Here is a 22,500-nt window from a genome sequence, read left to right as displayed (position 1 = left end):
TGGTGGCATGCTACAGCACCTACATGCATTTCTTTATGTCAAATGGCTCCTGCGTCATCTATACAGATAGAGACGTACAAAAGGAGGCTAATTTGTACATTTTTGATCCAAATATTTTTACAAAGATAAGCATTACATTGTTAGATTATATGAGTAACTCTGGTAGCCCTGAAACAGACTTCCTCACCTCAAGTTCACCTGTCTGAGTCAGTTGGAGAGTCGGGTTGGGTCGGGAGAGCTGGGGCGCACTGCCTTCATATCATAGGCCTGCAGCAGCTAAAGCTTAACAATAACCACACCATACCAAACCTTCACAAACTTTTCTAAACTTTATTAGGGTAATATAAAAAGGTAAGTCAAGCTATTGTTTATAGGGAAAATACGAACAGAAGAGTGAATGTAAACCAATGAAAATATGAACAGAAGAGTGAATGTAAACCAAGGATAATACGAGCAGAAGAGTGAATGTAAACCAAGGAAAATACAAGGAAAATAAACAGAAGAGTGAATGTAAACAAGGAAAATACGAACAGAAGAGTGAATGTAAACCAAGGAAAATACGAACAGAAGAGTGAATGTAAACCAAGGAAAATACGAACAGAAGAGTGAATGTAAACCAAGGAAAATACGAACAGAAGAGTGAATGTAAACCAAGGAAAATACGAACAGAAGAGTGAATGTAAACCAAGGAAAATACGAACAGAAGAGTGAATGTAAACCAAGGAAAATACGCACTACCCTACCTTGTATCCAATAAAAAAAAAACACAACCCTCCCCCCAGTAAATTTCGATCTGTCCCTATCATGTCCAACTTTCAACTGTTGCAGATGCATGTTGCTGACTTCACTCTTTGACTTTTGTCTACAGTCAGTTGCTTTTGCCTTTATTAAACGAGCCCTCTGTTATCAGTTACTGCGTTTTCCCAGTGAGGTCACTTTAAGGTCAGAAAAAAAATGAATTTCCCTACTTATAGCATTGCAGCAAAATCTGTGAACTAAACTCAGCAAAAAAGAAACATCCTCTCACTGTCAACTTCGTTTATTTTTAGCAAACTTAACATATTATTTAAATATTTGTATGAACATAACAAGATTCAACAACTGAGACATAAACTGAACAAGTTCCACAGACATGTGACTAACAGAAATGGAATAATGTGTCCCTGAACAAAGTGGGGGTCAAAATCAAAGTAACAGTCAGCTCTGGTGTGGCCACCAGCTGCATTAAGTACTGCAATGCATCTCCTCCTCATGGACTGAACCAGATTTGTCAGTTCTTGCTGTGAGATGTTACCCCACTCTTCCACCAAGGCACCTGCAAGTTCCCGGACATTTCTGGGGGGAATGGCCCTAGCCCTCACCCTCCATTCCAACAGGTCCCAGACGTGCTCATTGGGATTGAGATCCGGGCTCTTCGCTGGCCATGGCAGAACACTGACATTCCTGTCTTGCAGGAAATCACACACAGAACGAGCAGTTTGGCTGGTGGCATTGTCATGCTGGAGGGTCATGTCAGGATGAGCCTGCAGGAAGGGTACCACATGAGGGAGGAGGATGTCTTCCCTTTAACGCACAGCTTCGAGATTGACTGAAATGACATCAAGCTCAGTCCAATGATGCTGTGACACACCGCCCCAGACCATGACGGACCCTCCACCTCCAAATCGATCCAGCTCCAGAGTACAGGCCTCGGTGTAACGCTCATTCTTTCGACGATAAACGCAAATCCGACAGGCCTACAAGCCCTCAGTCCAGCCTCTCTCAGCCAATTGCAGACAGTCTGAGCACTGATGGAGGGATTGTGCGTTCCTGGTGTACCTCGGGCAGTTGTTGTTGCCATCCTGTACCGCAGGTGTGATGTTCGGATGTACCAATCCTGTGCAGGTGTTGTTACACGTGGTCTACCACTGCGAGGACGATCAGCTGTCCGTCCTGTCTCCCTGTAGCGCTGTCTTAGGCGTCTCACAGTACGGACATTGCAATTTATTGCCCTGGCCACATTTTCAGTCCTCATGCCTCCTTGCAGCATGACTAAGGCACGTTCACGCAGATGAGCAGGGACCCTTTTTCAGAGTCAGTAGAAAGGCCTCTTTAGTGTCCTAAGTTTTCATAACTTTGACCTTAATTGCCTACCGTCTGTAAGCTGTTTGTGTCTTAACGACTGTTCCACAGGTGCATGTTCATTAATTGTTTATGGTTCATTGAACAAGCATGGGAAACAGTGTTTACAACCCTTTACAATGAAGATCTGTGAAGGTATTTCGATTTTAAGGAATTATCTTTTCAAGACAGGGTCCTGAAAAAGGGACATTTCTTTTTTTGCTGAGTTTATACAAAATACCCCATCAATCTTATTACATTTCATTTAAAGACACACTTCCGCTCATAGATGGGGCTGAATGGTCATACGTGGTGTGATGTCGTAGTTGTACAGGCCAGATGTGTTGGTTCATGTTTAATTTTTTTCATGTGTGTAGTTCCCACGGCAAGCTCTGGCACCCTGCCTGTCTGGAGGAATGTCATTTCAGTTACTCAATGTTTGCTTATATTGTATTGTTTGTCACTTCCTGTTTTAGTGAATGTAATGTTTATAACAGAACATTATATTTAAAGTGTGGACAGAGATTGTGATATAGACTGAGTATACCAAAGATTAGGAAACCCCCTTTTGCCCTCAGAACACCCTCAATTAATCGAGGCATAGACTCCTGAAGGTGTCGAAAAACATCAGTCAGCTTCAGAGGCCCGGGTTGTGTAAAGTAGCCCTACTTGCAATAAAATGTAGTTCTTTTAATTAAAGATTATTGAATTTAATTAAATTGGATGAAGTTCAAGCATTGTGTTGTCTGCCTGCTTTTCCTTACTATGTCTTCATTGAAACTCCCCATCATACAGTAGGTGAGCGAACATACAGTATATCATGCCCCTTTCAATGGTAGAATAAAATAAATAGGGTCTGTGGCCAGGTTGTCAGGGTAAACTACTGGCCCTCATATCATAGTTAGGTTCAGAAGTTTTGTGGTCTGTTGAGCCTAATCACTGGCGATGATGATTATTTGTTGAAACGTTCCATCCTGTGTGACGAATGTCTTGTGACACAATACGCATATTTCAGCCATTTGTCCACAGCTAGGTTGCATTAGAAATGCTCTATTAGTCGATGTCCGTTATGATTCCAATGTACTCGTCTGAAATGTGTTAATACAAAGTTGTCAGTGAGCAATATAGCGCTGTGCACTTTACTCATATGAATAGTTTAGAAAATAAATCTGTTTAGTAAAGAATCATCAATGCATTCAAAACTCAAGCATTTCATAACATTTCATAACACTTTAACTTGGCATTTTTCCATCTGTATGATGTGACAGAGGTTGTTCCATGAGAAAGCTGTTGAGAAATCAAAATCAACAAGCCCTTAACCAACAATGCAGTTTTAAGAAAATAGAGTTAAGAAAATATTTACTCAATAAACTAAAGTAAAAAATAAAATCTATAAATAAGTAACACAATAAAATAACAATAATGAGGCTATATACAGGGGGTACCGGTATCAAGTCAATGTGTCTTGCTGTCACTCATGAGTTAAAGTGAGAAATTCCCTACCTCAATAAGCCCTCAAAGTCAGCCAAATCCCAGATTTCACAATCTACCATATGCCACAATGACTCACTCCCAGGACTTGGCTTTAAAACAGCTCTCTCCCCACAGTGGCAGACAAAGCGGTTTTCTTCTCACAGCGGCAGATTTGAACTCACCACAGACAGAGAAGGAAGGAAAGAAAGAAAGAACTCGCAACTGGACTGAAAAAGAGAGAAAGATATAACAATAAAATACTTTACAGTACCTTTTACCAGCTAGATAACAACCTTAGACTTTATTAGAGGATTTCTAGTAGGATCATCTGTAACCCCAAGATGAGCATCAGAATGTCAGCCAGCCTTGTCGTTGTGCTCCTGGCTCTCCTGACCATTACTGAGGGTGAGTTGATATTATTACCTACATCACTCTGACTCAATGCATTGACACCAATGGACATGAATATAATGGTTATGAGCAGTAGGATTACTATTTACCTTTATTGTACTGTATCTTGTATCTTATTGTACATACAAATAAATCTGCATCTCTCTCTCTATATATATGAAATATATACTGTATATATACTTTATATATGCCATTCAACACACGCTTTTATCCAGAGCAACTTCCAGTCATGCGTGAATGACTCTCTCTCTTTCCCTCTCTCTAACTAATCAAGTGTGTTTGTCATCACGGTGGATAACTGTGTATTCCTTCTACCGCTGACCCTTGACCTCTTACCTCTTTCAGGGATGAGTCTGAGAGGCATGGGGGCTGACCTGCGATGTCGCTGCATTGAGACGGAGAGCAGACGCATTGGTAAACTCATTAAGAAGGTGGAGATGTTCCCTCCCAGCTCGCACTGCAGAGACACTGAGATCATGTGAGTCCTGCTGCTTCCTGACTATAGTCATATTACACTGGCAAATGCTTACTGTAAAATATGGTTATTATATGATGTTGACATTAAATGTGGTTACTATATAACGTTAACTTAAAAATATATCACTTCAATTAGTCAGTCCTACTCCCTGACTACCATCCGATTTCATTAGCTAATGCTGACAATAAAATGTAGTTTTTACCAGGTTTAATGATTGTCTGACTGTGCTGTGTGTCTGTCCTGCAGTGCCACTCTGAGCAAGAGCGGTCAGGAGATTTGTCTGGATGTCAGCGCTCCTTGGGTCAAGAAGGTCATTGAGAAGATGCTGGCCAAGTAAGTACAATATAAACCCGTACGGCCTAAGGATGTAAACCGACCCAGTAAAACAACACAGATAGGATGACTGTCATTTAATAGTTTGATTGGACAAAATGATGTCATAAATACAGCATATACAGCAAATACAGCATGACTTGCTTCACCTTTCAGAAATATGTCTAGGTTCAAGTGACATTTTCTTAAATTTTCATTATCCTAAGCTTGGGGAATTTTCTTATCTAGCTTCACAAAAAGTTCTGAATCAACTTGACATTGATTATATTGTAATAACATAGTCTTTTATTTTCCTCAACAGCAACAAATGAAGAGGGGGAATCATCCCATGAATACTCTGGGATTCTGAACTGTTTACAAGATACAAACCAAATAAGTATTTATAAGATTGATAGGCTGAATTCTATCATGTTCTATCCAGGTTGAAATACAATATTACATGTAGAGTGGCATGAGACTGTTTTAAGTGAAAAGACAGTCGGTTTCTTATATACAACCAAGTACTATGTACTAAACTTATATTTTATTTGTATTTATAAAGTGTTTTTCTTTCATTGTTAAAATCAAATTATGAGATTTACATGCATTCCGGTTGTATTGGAATGATTTCGTAATGAATAACGTCACATCCTACTTGAGCCTCAAACGAATGTATTCATGCAAACCTCAGTATATTTATTGATACATTTATTTAGTTGCCTATTTATTCATGTTAAACTGTTGGATCATGTTGAAACTTCCAATCTAATTCAATTACAATAAATGTGTAAAAAAAACAACTCTGAAATCCGTCTCTCGCTGTCTCTATTTCCTGTATATAACCATTACTCCACTTCTAAAATGCAATCACAGCTTGCTGTTGCTAGCTAATTTGTCCTGAGATATAAACAAGTTGTTATTTTACCTGAAATACACAAGGTCCTCTACTCCGACAATTAATCCACACATAAAACGGTCAACTGAATCGTTTCTAGTCATCACTCCTCCTTCTAGGCTTTTTCTTCTCTTGACTTTTTCTTCTCTTGACTTTATATTTCTCCGTGGCGGAGATCTTTGTGGGTTATACTCAGCCTTGTCTCAGGATGGTAAGTTGGTGGTTGAAGATATCCCTCTAGTGGTGTGGGGGCTGTGCTTTGGCAAAGTGGGTGGGGTCATATCGTTCCTGTTTGGCCCTGTCCGGGGGTGTCCTCGGATGGGGCCACAGTGTCTCCTGGCCCCTCCTGTCTCAGCCTCCAGTATTTATGCTGCAGTAGTTTATGTGTCGGGGGGCTAGGGTCAGTTTGTTATATCTGGAGTACTTCTCCTGTCCTATTCAGTGTCCTGTGTGAATTTAAGTGTGCTCTCTCTAATTCTCTCTTTCTCTCTTTCTTTCTTTCTCTCTCTCGGAGGACCTGAGCCCTAGGACCATGCCTCAGGACTACCTGACATGATGACTCCTTGCTGTCCCCAGTCCACCTGGCCGTGCTGCTGCTCCAGTTTCAACTGTTCTGCCTTATTATTATTGGACCATGCTGGTCATTTATGAACATTTGAACATCTGGCCATGTTCTGTTATAATCTCCACCCGGCACAGCCAGAAGAGGACTGGCCACCCCACATAGCCTGGTTACTCTCTAGGTTTCTTCCTAGGTTTTGGCCTTTCTAGGGAGTTTTTCCTAGCCACCAGGTGTAGTTTTTCCTACACCTGCATTGCTTGCTGTTTGGGGTTTTAGGCTGGGTTTCTGTACAGCACTTTGAGATATCAGCTGATGTACGAAGGGCTATATAAATAAATGTGATTTTTTTTGTTTGATTTTTGATATTGCGATTGGTAACTTCCATAAATTAGGTGCATTACCGCCACTGATCTTGTTCGTCTTTCAATCACCCACGTGGGTATAACCAATGAGGAGATGACACGTGGGTACCTGCTTCTATAAACCAATGAGGAGATGGGAGAGGCAGGACTTGCAGCGCGATCTGTGTCACAAATAGAACTGACTTCTATTTTAGCCATTTGCAACGCAGATGCTCGTTGGCACGCACGAGCAGTGTGGGTGCAATAATTGAATAATATAGATTTCTAAATGTATTTTTCAACGCTCGCGCACATGACGTGAGTCTGTAAAGAAACATGATTTGCCCAAATGGTAAAGTTAATCTTGAAGGCATCCGCTTTGTCCCTCTGTTCAAATTGATTGTGCCTCCTCCCTTGCATTGACACATTGAGCAAATTCAGATTATCAAAAATATCCACCAGGTAGGCAAACCTGCACAAGCAGTTCCTCACAATCAAAATGTTTGAAGCTCATAAAAGCGACTTGTAACAGCTGTCTTCCGACGACGACGACGACGAGCAGGAGTAGTAAGGATCGGAGGACCAATGCGCAGCGTGGTACGTGTTCATGCTCTTTATTAAAACAAGTGAACACTGAAACAAAACAATAAACGACACGTGAAATAACTAACCGAAACATTTCCGTGTGGAACACACAGACACAGAAAATAAACACCCACGAAACACAGGTGGAAAAAGGCTACCTAAGTATGATTCTCAATCAGAGACAACTAACGACACCTGCCTCTGATTGAGAACCATACCAGGCCAAACTCAAAACACAACATAGAAAAACGAACATAGACAACCCACCCAACTCACGCCCTGACCATACAAAAACAAAGATACAGTGCCTTGCGAAAGTATTCGGCCCCCTTGAACTTTGCGGTTCAAGGTTTCAAACATAAAGATATAAAACTGTATTTTTTTTGTGAAGAATCAACAACAAGTGGGACACAATCATGAAGTGGAACGACATTTATTGGATATTTCAAACTTTTTTAACAAATCAAAAACTGAAAAATTGGGCATGCAAAATTATTCAGCCCCTTTACTTTCAGTGCAGCAAACTCTCTCCAGAAGTTCAGTGAGGATCTCTGAATGATCCAATGTTGACCTAAATGACTAATGATGATAAATACAATCCACCTGTGTGTAATCAAGTCTCCGTATAAATGCACCTGCACTGTGATAGTCTCAGAGGTCCGTTAAAAGCGCAGAGAGCATCATGAAGAACAAGGAACACACCAGGCAGGTCCGAGATACTGTTGTGAAGAAGTTTAAAGCCGGATTTGGATACAAAAAAAATTCCCAAGCTTTAAACATCGCAAGGAGCACTGTGCAAGCGATAATATTGAAATGGAAGGAGTATCAGACCACTGCAAATCTACCAAGACCTGGCCGTCCCTCTAAACTTTCAGCTCATACAAGGAGAAGACTGATCAGAGATGCAGCCAAGAGGCCCATGATCACTCTGGATGAACTGCAGAGATCTACAGCTGAGGTGGGAGACTCTGTCCATAGGACAACAATCAGTCGTATATTGCACAAATCTGGCCTTTATGGAAGAGTGGCAAGAAGAAAGCCATTTCTTAAAGATATCCATAAAAAGTGTCGGTTAAAGTTTGCCACAAGCCACCTGGGAGACACACCAAACATGTGGAAGAAGGTGCTCTGGTCAGATGAAACCAAAATTGAACTTTTTGGCAACAATGTAAAACGTTATGTTTGGCGTAAAAGCAACACACCATCCCCACTGTCAAACATGGTGGTGGCAGCATCATGGTTTGGGCATGCTTTTCTTCAGCAGGGACAGGGAAGATGGTTAAAATTGATGGGAAGATGGATGGAGCCAAATACAGGACCATTCTGGAAGAACCTGATGGAGTCTGCAAAAGACCTGAGACTGGGACGGAGATTTGTCTTCCAACAAGACAATGATCCAAAACATAAAGCAAAATCTACAATGGAATGGTTAAAAAATAAACATATCCAGGTGTTAGAATGGCCAAGTCAAAGTCTAGACCTGAATCCAATCGAGAATCTGTGGAAAGAACTGAAAACTGCTGTTCACAAATGCTCTCCATCCAACCTCACTGAGCTTGAGCTGTTTTGCAAGGAGGAATGGGAAAAAATGTCAGTCTCTCGATGTGCAAAACTGATAGAGACATACCCCAAGCGACTTACAGCTGTAATCGCAGCAAAAGGTGGCGCTACAAAGTATTAACTTAAGGGGGCTGAATAATTTTGCACGCCCAATTTTTCAGTTTTTGATTTGTTAAAAAAGTTTGAAATATCCAATAAATGTCGTTCCACTTCATGATTGTGTCCCACTTGTTGTTGATTCTTCACAAAAAAATACAATTTTATATCTTTATGTTTGAAGCCTGAAATGTGGCAAAGGGTCGCAAAGTTCAAGGGGGCCGAATACTTTCGCAAGGCACTGTATAACAAAAGAACCAAGGTCAGAATGTGACACGACCCAAAAGTTTACCCTGGAAAGCCAGCGGACCTCTGCATGATAAAGCACCTGCTGGTGCTCCCTCCCCATATCCCTGCAGAAGGCATGGAGACACCTGCTGGTGCTCCCTCCCCATATCCCTGCAGAAGGCCTGGAAACACCTGCTGGTGCTCCCTCCCCATATCCCTGCAGAAGGCCTGGAAACACCTGCTGGTGCTCCCTCCCCATATCCCTGCAGAAGGCCTGGAAACACCTGATGGTGCTCCCTCCCCATATCCCTGCAGAAGGCCTGGAAACACCTGCTGGTGCTCCCTCCCCATATCCCTGCAGAAGGCCTGGAGACACCTGCTTTCATGGAACTCTTTTTGATATAGTTGATACACTTAATCACATTCTGGAGAGTGGCGTGGTGCTCATGCACGATGACCTTCGCTACCAAAGCATCCCTGTGTAGGAAGCAGTGGTTCCACGTAGCACTCGGTGCTCTCTCCAGGATCAGCTTTACTAATCCGTAGTGCTTTCCCGTCATGCCAGCTGCCCCATCAGTGGTCGGTACACACCGATCCCTGGCCAGTCCCACGGAGCCCAGGTACATATCCATTGTGCTAAAGACAGCCTCTGCGGTGGTGATGGGCAAATCAGCACTAAAAAGGAACTGCTCCTCAAAGTTATTATCCCAGACGTGTCTGACATAGACCATTAGAATTGCATGGTTAGCCACATCTGTTGATTCATCAAGCTGCAGTGCTTAATGGCCATTTGCAGTATTTCACTATGATGTCTGACACGATATGTCCTCAGACATGTCCTGGATTCTCCTCCTCATGGTGTCATTGGATAGAGGTATGGTTTTAAATTTGCTGGCGGCTGACTATCCCACAATTTCAGTGTACATATCAATCGCAGCAGGGAGTATGAGATCCTCTGCGCTGGTGAGGGCTTTTTTGCGCTTAGCAATATGCTGGGCCACAAGGTATGATGCGCAAAGTGACTTTTCTTGTACTGTGCATACCTTGTTCAATGACTCTTGTGAGGCCTCCAGATATTGACATTTCCTTTAAAAAAAGTCAGCTGTCTATCTTTATGGCTTGGATGCTTGGTGCCCAGATACCTTTTCATTTAGGAAGGTTCCATGCTCTCATTAGCTAACAGCTCATTGCATAGGACCCACTTCCGGCTACACCAGCGGAGGCTCCTCAGAGGAGGAAGGGGAGGGCCATCCTCCTCAGTGAAATTCCATAAAAATACAATTAGTGAAACATTAAAAAAGTGATCATTTTTTAATAAAACTATACTAAATATATTCATATGTCACCAAATATTTGACTAAAATACACTGTTTTGCAATGAAGGTCTACAGTAACTTCAACAGCACTGTCTGGGATAGAACCATTGTGTAGCGGGAGGACAGCTACTGTCACCTCTATCCTCCTCTGGCTACATAGACTACAATACAAAACCTAGGAGGCTCGTAGACATCACCCCCTTCCATAGACATACATGGTAATTATGACGACTTCCGCAGGATGTCCTCCAACCAATCAAAGCTTTTGCAGTATGAACTGACATGTTGTCCATCCAATCATAAAATTAGGATCAGGGAATGAACCAAGTGTGTTGTATTGGGATTGTTCCACAGAGCACTATGGGGGTTCTCTGTGTAAAGAATCCCTTTCATTCTCTGGGGTACACAGAAAAGGTGCACATTAAAAGCGAGGGTCGACCTCTGCCTGAGATCTGTTTCATGAAGAAGGATAAAAAGGTGAGGGCGTTCAACACCAACCAGTATCAAAAGTACTGGCAATGCCTGCTTTATGGAAAGGTTGAGCCTTGGTCGAAACGTGGCTACAGTGACCCAAAGAACATCGATCATTCAGCTAAACAAAAGCAGGAAGCATAAAAATGCCCATATCAGATTCAAGCTTCTGGGAAAAATCTGCATGGATATTCAAACACAACGAGAAGTAAGAAGAAAAAGGGATGTTCTTAAGCGTTGTTTATCAACACCACTGCGCCTTTGGGCATGGAAGAATTTGCTTTAAGAGGATGTGACCAGTGGGAAAGTTCCACCAACAAGGGTAACTACAGACACAAGCAAAAACTCATGACATAAATGTTGCAGTAGCCTAGGCCACACCCAAACAAATCTGATATGCTGCATGAGATGAAAACAAGATTATTTTTCAATCTGATCAACTGTAGGCTACTTACAGCCTATGCGCCCTGTCCATCTGGTCAGGGTAAACTAATTGGTAATGTTATATATTTATAGTCCATTGTGTGTCATGAGAAAATGTGAATTTGATCAAATTTAGTTTATATTAAAAATTGGGCTGGCTAGGCTGCCTATACATTTTTAATCCCAAATTATTAACTGGAATTAATCCTCAACATAATACTGATGACAGATGTGAATGAATGTTTTATGAGGCCTACAGTTGCATAGGCCTGTATGATGCAAACATGCATATAGCAAGGTCAGCCCTGTGAGTTATATCGTCCATAAATTGTTGTCTCTGTGTCTGGGTAGAGGAAATCCCCCTCATAATCTAGTCTAAATACAATTAACATGAACAAATATAAGGTAGCTGCAGTTTCACAGGGTTTTCATCCACCCAGGGCCAGGAGTTTTTTTTTTCAGGATAAAAAAACCAACATGTGACCTGATTAGGAACAACTGGGCCCATCATAGCTCATATAAAACCTTTTTACAACTGATTAATCACTGTCATACCTTATAGAGTTTTCCTAGTTAGGTTAACATATAAGGAAAAACTTCACGCCCCAAGGGGTTAAACTTGCCCCACCACTCTGGGGCCTATGGTGCCAACAGTCTGCTTGCAGTTGTCAGGTATATGGATGATCACGGCTTTATTCTGTAATGTTTCTTGGGCTACTTTAATGTGTCAAGTGTGCGAGATGCGCAGTCTGTGTTTGACTTACTGAATTTTGAGATGTCTGAGTTTATCTTCATAGAGAAACTTGTTGTCCAAACCTACGATGGCGCAGCTGTAACGAAATGTATCTGCTATTTGTATGTACTGCTAAGTCCCCTCCTGTTCCCTGATTAAGAGGTGATGACTACTCCACTCTGCTACCATTGTCAACTTTCTCCTGACATGAACTGAAGCCGTGTCTCATGTGCCCGCTCATCCACTGGCACATTGAATGTTCACGTAAACTTTTACATCAACTCGTACATCGCCTTGGTCCGTACAATTGCCCTTATTTTAGCGCACCAAAAACGTAATACTTCCAGATCAACTGTAATGTCAATACCATTGTAAAGCACAATTTCTCCCCTTTCCAACAGAATCAATTACATGACCTAAACACTGCCTGTTTCTGCATAATTCAACAAGGCGGGTCTTTTTAAAAATGGCGGGTGGGGAAGCGAAACCAATGCGTGATAGTGAGAAGGAGAGATGTTATGTGGGAAAATTGCATTTTTTTCACTCGATCTGTCCAACTTATCACCTTATCGCCTATTAAATGTAAATAAAACACTATAAAGAGTTTTTATAATGTGTCATTACATACCTATTTGAAGGTTTGGTTTAGGGCGTTGCTAAAGTGATCTTAGAAGTAAACAGCGGCTTTGAGAATGATGATTGCATGCAATGATGATGAAAAAAATGCCTAGGTATCCCCCCTTACCCCCGTCACTGTCCATTTCTTGTTTTGAAAGGATGTGATACATCTGGTGGAGAGAGATTGTAAGACAGAAATAGTTGCTTTATGCGTGCTGTACGTTACGACATGACACGACAAGATGTAACAGAGGGTCATTTTTTAAAACTTTTCTCCAATACTACAGAGCCATTACCATGTCGATCAACGCTTGAATAGAAACATAGTTCACACCCCCGACTTTGACGTCAACAAAGTCACTACAGTCCCATTAGTTTTCTTTGTAGTCTTGTTTGAATCTTGCGTTTGCGCACATTTGTACGGAATGGGGTGAGTTTACGTTACAGTGCAAGCTAACTCAAATGAGCTGCTAACGTAACTAGCTAGCTATCTAGACAACTTTACATACTGTATAGATAACGTTAGATAGCTAAGTGAATTAAATATCACCAGCTACCTAACTTCATATTGGCTAGCTATCTTGACGTATTTATCACTGTTAAAAACAAACTCCAAATGTATTTGTAGGTAGCTAGCTAACAGCCATGAAGGAGGGTGAAAGGATAGCAGCCCCAACTGTCAAAGTGAGAGAGAAGGTTATTCTGGATAGGACAGGTACTTTTGTGTAGTTCCAGTCCCTAAAAGTGAGGATGGAGATAATAGTAACATAATATTCAGTGCGGTCTAATGAAGTCTGTTTCTTGTGAGGTTTTCTGTCCTCAGATACAGAGAGCTGTGAAAGCCAGTCTGCAGATGAAGAGGTCCCAATGAAGAGCAGTGGTTCTCAGTCCTGGTCCTGTGGACTCAAAGGAGGGCACATTTTTGTTTTTGCCTTAGCACTACACAGCTGATTCAAATGATCAACTCATCATCAAGCTTCAAGTGGTATTTATGTATTCATGCTATCCTTGATATGATCCTGCTATTGTCACATGCTACCCATGCACATGTGTGTGCACATGCATCTATCTATCCAATGTTATCATGATTTGTTATAAGTGATATTACACTTTAGTAATCCACAATGACCTGGTGATGTAAAAGTTGAATAATGACAATATCTTCCATATTCCTACAGATACCTTTCGGTGACCAGGGCTATCTGCGACTGCCTCCTGGAGGAATTCAGGAGGCAGCAAGAGAGGCAATATGTGTGCGGGAGATCTTCACCTCCTACTTCTTTGAAGAGGGTGATGTTCCCAGGCAACACCATAGACTACACGATGCACAACCAAAGGCTTTTTTAAGAGCCATCAACATTGCAATAAGAGTATTATTCCATGTATGTAGCTATGTCAACTGCAGTTATTAATTTCCCAGTTTCTCTCCCTTTGATTTCTACTTCTCAGGTCAGGGTGCTGTTTAGGTAAGGGTGTGATGTATGTACAAAAACAAAACAGGCCATTTTTATTGAAAACAAATTGAACAATTAGACACCTTATAACCCACACCTACACACTCATGTATCAATCTGATTGATGGATTGTGTTGTGTAGTAAGCAGGCTCAGGTGGATAACTGTGGCTCCTTCCACCTTCAAAGAATAGGCAAGAGGGCCAACCATGGAGAATAGCAAGATACTTAATTATTTCTACAACTACTCTATATTATTTGTCCTCATGTGTCTGTGCATGTTTTTTAAGATAAAATAGTCTGCTGCCACTTAGTGTGGACACCAGGTGAGACCACACACAGAGATTACTGTTGAACACTGTCTCTTTAACTACGTTATTTTCTCAATAACAGTCTCTCTCCTTCACTTCACCCCTCTCTCTTCTTCTACCGAAATCCAAGAGGTTATATCAGCTGTGTCGGTGAAACCCTTCTGCACCTGAACTGGCTGCATAGAGGGCACAGCATGATCAGAGGTAAGAGGTCACTTGGTCGGGTCAACAGGAAGTATTATTAAAGAGATGCTTTACATTGAAATACAGATAGAGATTTAGTAGTCGCAGAGTTAATGATCTAAGGTCAGCTTTGCATTTCACCTCCTGATGATTATGATGACTGACAGTGTCAGAATAAAAACACAAAGCATAAACATGCTATCTCTCGCTCCCCATCTGTCTCTCGTCTGCAGGTATGTTTTGATGTGAGAGAGGATGCCAATCCCCAATCGTATCATCGCCACCTCACCTGCTCTTAAGATAACCTTCAGGTCGACTGGGAGCCAAATGCTGGTTAGGAGACACCACTAGAAACACTATTATGTAATTGTGATGAACTGAGAGAACATTAGGGTAGCACTGTGATCCATTAATCATATGGCGTCTTCCCTACTCCTCTGTTCTTACCTCTTTCCCTTAGTCTTTTACACCTCTCACCACCTCTTTCTTCCTCTTTTTATAATGCACACCAGATGCGCATTGAAGTACAGATTGAACTTGTATTTATGTAGCCTGGAAAAAGTAAACCCAGCACAGGACACAAACTAATTTGGAGTTGTTGATTCTGTCAAAGCTTACATTTAAAATAGGATAATGTAGGAGGGAAATGTCCGCAAGGTGAAGTCACCATAAAGTAAAGTTAATTCTACATCACAATCAAGTGAAATAAATCTGTTAGTAAAGTGCATAAAAACAATCTGAGTGCAATAAGTGAAATGCATAAATGGTAGTGGCTCTGCTTTCTATAGAAAAACAAGAAAATACAGAGACCACAATGTTCAGTTAGAATGGACTTTCTAAAATGTCAAATATCTGGGTACAAGATGTCCATAAACCGAATGACACTGTGCATGAAAAACAAAATAAATTTCATAAACAAATATGAGTACTTACAAACACACTGTCCACGTGATACCCTAACCCCACATGGAACAGTAGATCCTCATCTTACACATACTGCACTGGGAGAAATGTCATATCAACAGATAAGTTACAATTAAAAAATGAAACAAAATACAACAGACTGAAGCTTTACACGAAACAAAATGTAATTTTGACAATTACTCACGCTTTACAGTTGGCACTATGCATTCGGGCAGGTAGCGTTCTCCTGGTATCCATCAAACCCAGATTTGTCCGTCAGATTGCCAGATGGTGAAGTGTGATTCATTACTCCAGAAAACGTGTTTTCACTGCTGCAGAGTCCACTTTACACCTCTCCAGTCGATGTTTGGCGGTGTGCATGGTGATCTTAGGCTTGTGTGCGGCTGCTCGGCCATGGAAACCCATTTTATGAAGCTCCAGAGGAACAGTTATTGTGCTGACGTTGCTTCTAGAGGCAATTTGGAACTCAGTAGTGAGTGTTGTAACAGAGGACAGACGATTTTTACGAAATTTGATTCCAATTGACTTCTTGGAAAGGTGGCATCCTATGACGGTGCCACGTTGAAAGTCACTGAGCTATTCAGTAAGGCCATTTTAATGCCAATGTTTGTCTATAGAGATTGCATGGCTGTGTGCTCAATTTGATACACTTGTCAGCAACGGGCGTCGCTGAAATAGCCGAATCCACAAATTTGAAGGGCTGTTCACATACTTTTGTATATATAGTGTATGATCAGGGCCGGCCCAAGTCTTCTATGTTTTAAAGTTAATTTCCTGCAATTCTATACATTTTGCCATTGAGTATAGAGGAAATATTGCCATTTTAAAGCAAGTTTTCTGCAATTCTACACATTTTGCTATGTGTCAGAGAGAACATTCAGCAATTGTATAACTCATTTCATGCAATTTGGGCTAGGGCCAGCTCTGCTCCGACAGCTCACTAACAGCATCACAACAAAACACACATATGCTTTTGTTGAAGGAAATACTTATTTCCCTCTCACACTATCGGTTCCTCAGTGTGGTCTAATCCCACCCCCTCCATTGTCCACTGCCCACCCTTTTCCCATCGTAAGCCCCGTCTCAAAGGCCCTGGTGGGGTATCACTTCATGATTTTGCCCAATAGAACATCCGATGGAGGCAGTAGGCTAGTTGAAACACACACTTTAATCCCAAATCACCCCCTTCCCCTCCATTTGCGTGTTCATGCACAAGCCCCTAAACTGAAGGAGCAAAACTTATCGAGGGTGTTGTAGTATCTAATTAGACCCTCCCGTAGACACTTCTATTGAGCCTGCAAAGCTGCCGCCTTCGTAGCGAATTAGAATACCATAAGGAATAGTGTTATTTTTGAGTTTGCGCAATTTCACACAAAAGAATGGAGAAGCGTGACTAATTATATGACACGTGCATTTGTTTATGTCTGATTTCAAGACTTGACAAACACAAAAGATGAGATACCTATGAAATTAAATGTTTAAGTGTTAGCCTACTGATATTTTATTGTAAATAACAATTTGTCCTTAACTGACTTGCCTAGTTAAATAAAGGTAAAAAATTGCCAAAGCACCACTCTCTGGAAGTCACCCTTGGAGTTTCGTCAGCAACACGTGACAACAGAGGGCACTACGAGCGAGTTGGTAGGAGTGAGACGGTGGTTTGGGAATAACCAAGAAGAGCTGCATTCCAAACACTTAAAAGACACACCCTCTGACGAGTTGACACTTGCAGGGCAAGGGAAGAATGAATTAACTTTAAATGGACCGCTCTTGCCCGGGAATTTCTCACTCTTTCCTTCCACTGTTGTGTTTCATTTTGTTAGTGGATGTGCAATGATTGCGAATTGAATTATAAGGCATTTCGTGCCCGGAGTGAACATAATTGTACACTCGCAAACTCGATGAAACACGAGGGCTGAGGTGCCTAAATTGGCAATTTATTTTGCCTGGCTAGTCATTTGGGCTGACTACAGAGATGGCTGCTTGGATTCTCCCAAGGGCATAAGGCAAAGTGGAGGAGGGTGCCTTTCATGTGTTTGAAAGTCATTTCTGTGATTAAACTTGTCCCGATCACATGACCTGGCCAGCAAAAAAAACAATGGGCGCGTTCTTATCTCTTGTCAAACTATTTTAAAGTGTGTTGTATTATGGGGATACAAATTGTCTGACTTGCCTACATGTCGACTGCATGAACTTGACATGTGATCAAAGGTAATCATGTTTCGACTGCGGCCATCGCTTGCATTGTCAATTGTCAATCAATCAAATCAAATTGTATTTGTCACATGCGCCGAATACAACACACGTGAAATGCTTTCTTACAAGCCCTTAACCAACAATGCATTTCAAGAAAGAGTTAAGAAAATATTTACAAAATAAACTAATGCAAAAAATAATAAAAGTAACAATAAAATAACAAGGCTATATACAGGGGGTACCGGTACCGAGACAGTGTGCGGGGTACAGGTTAGTGGAGGTCATTTGTACATGTAGGTATGGGTAAAGTGACTATGCTTAGATGATAGACAGCATGTAGCAGCAGTGTAAAAACAAATGGGGGGTGTCAATGTAAATAGTCCAAGTGGCCATTTGATTAATTGTTCAGGAATCTTATGGCTTGGGGGTAGAAGCTGTTAAGGAGCCTTTTGGTCCTAGACTTGGAGCTCTGGTACCGCTTGCCTTGTGGTAGCAGAGAGAACAGTCTATGACTTGGAGTCTTTGACAATTTTTGGGGCCTTCCTCTGACACCGCCTAGTCTATAGGTCCTGGATGGCAGGAAGCTTGGCCCCAGTGATGTACTGGGCTGTACGCACTACCCTCTGTAGCGCCTTAGGGTCAGATGCCTTGCAGTTGCCATACCAGGCGGTGATGCAGCCGGTCAGGATACTCTCGATGGTGCAGATGTAGAACTTTTTGAGGATCTGAGGTCCCATGCCAAATATTTTTCATGGTTGCCGTGCCCTCTTCACGACTGTCTTGGTGTGTTTGGACCATGATAGTTCATTGGTGATGTGGACCCCAAGGAACTTGAAACTCTCGACCCGCTCCACTACAGCCCCTTCGATGTTAATGGGGCCTCTTCGGCCCACCTTTTCCTGTAGTCCATGATCAGCTCCTTTGTTTTGCTTACATTAAGGTAGAGGTTGTTGTCCTGGCACCACACTGAAATAAGTTGTGAACATTACAGTGTTTTTGTCTGACCCATGTGAGGGTGACTGAAACAGGAACCAACTGCTGCAATTCATGTATAGAGTGGATATGTACAAAATAATGTGATGTTTGAGGTTATTTCACACCAATTGATTGTACTAAGTACACATCAATATTTTCAGTTTGTGAGTGTGTAAATATGAGGGTTGGAGACATGTTTGTTTGGACATAATAAAAAAAACTTTTGTAAACAATGGGAACACTGCCATTTGGCACTGAGCCTTGCATTTGGAAAACCACATCAGTAGCTAGGTTTCCATCCTATTGGTGACAGATTTTCATGCAAATATTATGAGAAAAAAAGAAGGAACCCGCACACTGCTCTTGCTAGTATCACTGCTCTTTAATAAGCTTTACGTATCGGCCTCATGGCCTTCATCAGAGCGTTTGTGAGTTTTTTAAATTTTTATCAAGCCTAGCCTCACCCATATCTGTTCCACGCATCGAATGGGGTTGGAGTCGATATTATAAAATCGGCATAAATAGTGTGTTTCCACCAAACTGACTTGTTATTAAGTCAGTGAACGGTGACATAGTTCACACAACATGTACTTTTTCACTTACGTTTTCATGTACTAAATAAAAATCTAAAGTTCAATGTGTTTCAATCGCATTTTCTACTCCACCGCTATTTTTGTACAAAAATTAAAATGCAACTGTGTCTATTCTGGTCTTGACACATGTACTCTAGCCAACAGCTCACAGATACAGTGAGGGTAGGGTAGGCTACATGATGAGTTTACTATGGATAAGACCGAAAATATTTATATTTGTAAAAAAATATATATATATATTACAGATAGCTATGCGCACACTCCAACACTGGCATAATTTACAAAACTAAGCATTTGTGTTTAGTCAGTCTGCCAGATCATGGGCAGTAGAGATGACCAGGGATGTTCTCTTGATAAGTGTGTGCATTACACCATTTTCCTATCCTGCTAAGCATTCAAAATGTAATGAGAACTTTTGGGTGTCAGGGAAACGTATGGGGTAAAAAGTACCTTATTTTCTTTAGGAATGTAGTGAGGTAAAAGTTATCAAATACCCCAAAAAATGACTTAAGGGGGGGACTCCCTGGTGGCGCAGTGGTCTAAGACCGGGAGGTCCATGGGGCAACGCACAATTGGCCTAGCGTCGTCCGGGTTAGGGAGGGTTTGGCCGGTAGGGATATCCTTGTCTCATTGCACACTAGCGACTCCTGTGGCGGGCCGGGTGCAGTGCGCGCTAACCAAGGTTGCCAGGGTTGTGTTTCAGAGGACGCATGGCTTTCGACCTTCGTCTCTCCCGAGCCCATACGGGAGTTGTAGGGATGAGACAAGATAGTAACTACTAACAAATGTAAAAAAAAAGGCTTAATTAGTACTTTAAAGCTGCTGTCACTCAGGAGTAAAATGGAGAAATACCCTGCCTCACTCAGCCAAGTCCCCGATTTCACAATGACTCACTTCCAGAATTCGGCTTTAAAACAGCTCTCCTCACAGCGGAAGATTCAAACTCGCCACAGACAGAGAAGGAAGAAGAGAAAGAAAAAAAAGAGAACTCGCAACCGGACTGACAGTAAGAGAAAGATATAACACTTGTTACCAGCGAGATAACAACACACTTTATTAGAGGATTTCTAGTAGGATCATCTGTAACCTCAAGATGAGCATCAGAATGTCAGCCAGCCTTGTCGTTGTGCTCCTGGCCCTCCTGACCATTACTGAGGGTGAGTTGATATTATTACCTACATCACTCTGACTCAATGCATTGACACCAATGGACATGAATATAATGGTTATGAGCAGTAGGATTACTATTTACCTTTATATACTGTACTGTATCTTGTATCTCTTTTGTACATACAACTCAATCTGTCCCTCTGCATCTTTATTTATATATATTTATATATATATATATATATATATATATATATATATATATATATATATATATATATATATATATATAAATGCCATTTTAAAACGCTTTTATCCAAATGACTAATCAAGTGTGTTTGTCATCACGGTGGATGCCTGTGTATTCTGTCTACCCCTGACCCTTGACCTCTTACCTCTAACAGGGATGAGTCTGAGAGGTATGGGGGCTGACCTGCGATGTCGCTGCATTGAGACGGAGAGCAGACGCATTGGTAAACTCATTAAGAAGGTGGAGATGTTCCCTCCCAGCTCGCACTGCAGAGACACTGAGATCATGTGAGTCCTGCTGCTTCCTGATTATAGTCCTATTACACTGGCAAATGCTTACTGTAAAATATGGTTATTATATGATGTTGACATTAAATGTGGTTACTATATAACGTTAACTTAAAAATATATAACTTCAATTAATCAGTCCTACTCCCTGACTACCATCCAATTTCACTAGATAATGCTGACAATAAAATGTAGTTTTTACCAGGTTTAATGATTGTATGACTGTGCTGTGTGTCTGTCCTGCAGTGCCACTCTGAGCAAGAGCGGTCAGGAGATTTGTCTGGATGTCAGCGCTCCTTGGGTCAAGAAGGTCATTGCGAAGATGCTGGCCAAGTAAGTACTAGATAGGCTGTATGAGTTTAAGGACCACACAGACTTTCATCTTTCTTTATCCTGAGCTTGGGGAATTTTCTTATCTAGCTTCACAAAAAGTTCTGAATCAACTTCACATGGGCAATTATATTGTAATAACGTAATCTTATATTTTCCTCAACAGCAACAAATGAAGAGGGGGAATCATTCCATGAATACTGAATTCTGAACTGTTACAAGATACAAACCAAATAAGTATTTATAAGATTGATAGGCTGAATTCTATCATGTTCTATCCAGGTTGAAATACAATACTAGATTTCGAGTGGCATGAGACTTTTAAATGAAGAGAGGTTTCTTATATACAACCAAGTACTATGTACTAAACTTATATTTTTATTTATCAATAGTTTTTATTTTGTTGAGATTTACATACATTCCAGTTGTATTGGAATGATTTCGTAATGAACAACATCACATCCTACTTGACCCTGAAACATATTTATACAAACATCAGTATATTTATTGATATATTTATTTAGTTGCCTATTTATTCATATGAAAGTGTTGAATCATGTTGAAACTTCCTCTTCAATTCAACTACAATAAATGTGTGGAAATCCGTCTCTCACTGTCTCTATTTCCTGATGATAACTATTACTCCACTTCTAAAATAAAATCACAGCTTTTTACAACAGCTGGACTTAGACAAGCCTTATGACACTTTTCCCTGAAGCAAGGGAGTGTAGAGCATTGTAACAACAATACTAACAAGCAATCATTCAGTAAAAAGAACGACATCTCCTCAAACTAAACCAAAAGTTTGATTTCCATTTGACAGGAAAAGGGCAATTAATTGTTTCCTGTTCTACACAGTGGCCAATGAGCTTGGCTTGGATACAAGTCACTTTAGACTACCCCCATTCCAGAATGGATGATTGTACTTTGATTTTATGTTATTTGAGAAGATTCAGAACTCATCAACAAAACAATTTTTCTCGATGAAACTTCTATAACAGACAAATTGATGCAACATATCACAGCGCTCACATTTTTAAATATCTGGCAGTGGAGCTTGGCACTCTTTTGGTCATTACATGATCATAAGGTACATGGGCGGCAGGGTAGCCTAGTGGTTAGAGCGTTGGACTAGTAACCGGAAGGTTGCGAGTTCAAACCCCCGAGCTGACAAGGTACAAATCTGTCGTTCTGCCCCTGAACAGGCAGTTAACCCACTGTTCCCAGGCCGTCATTGAAAATAAGAATTTGTTCTTAACTGACTTGCCTGGCTAAATAAAGGTAAAATAA

The 22,500-nt window shown here is 41.1% G+C and overlaps 1 protein-coding gene and 1 long non-coding RNA gene across 3 annotated transcripts; one reads left to right on the top strand and one right to left on the bottom strand.

Moving 5' to 3' along the window:
* Positions 1-123: 123 nt before the first annotated feature.
* Positions 124-4,363, bottom strand: LOC139422268 (uncharacterized). The gene is made up of 3 exons (XR_011635716.1): positions 4,321-4,363; positions 3,845-3,901; positions 124-282 (listed from the first exon to the last, which is right to left on the bottom strand). It is a non-coding gene; the product is annotated as an uncharacterized lncRNA (long non-coding RNA).
* LOC139422266 (permeability factor 2-like) lies at positions 3,663-21,802 on the top strand. Of its 2 annotated transcripts, none has more exons than XM_071173449.1 (4): positions 3,663-3,978; positions 4,330-4,462; positions 4,709-4,795; positions 21,377-21,802. In XM_071173449.1, the coding sequence occupies exons 1-4, from the start codon at positions 3,915-3,917 to the stop codon at positions 21,384-21,386; spliced, it is 294 nt and encodes a 97-aa protein (XP_071029550.1). In that variant the 5' UTR covers positions 3,663-3,914; the 3' UTR covers positions 21,387-21,802. The 2 variants fall into 2 exon arrangements, with proteins under 2 accessions (XP_071029550.1, XP_071029549.1); XM_071173448.1 differs by lacking the exon at positions 21,377-21,802 and adding an exon at positions 5,097-5,432.
* The last annotated feature ends 698 nt before the right edge of the window (positions 21,803-22,500 follow it).

Source organism: Oncorhynchus clarkii, chromosome 12 (genome assembly GCF_045791955.1).
Source record: "Oncorhynchus clarkii lewisi isolate Uvic-CL-2024 chromosome 12, UVic_Ocla_1.0, whole genome shotgun sequence".
Classification (NCBI taxonomy): Eukaryota; Metazoa; Chordata; class Actinopteri; order Salmoniformes; family Salmonidae; genus Oncorhynchus; species Oncorhynchus clarkii.
This window is presented reverse-complemented; position numbering and strand designations above follow the sequence as displayed.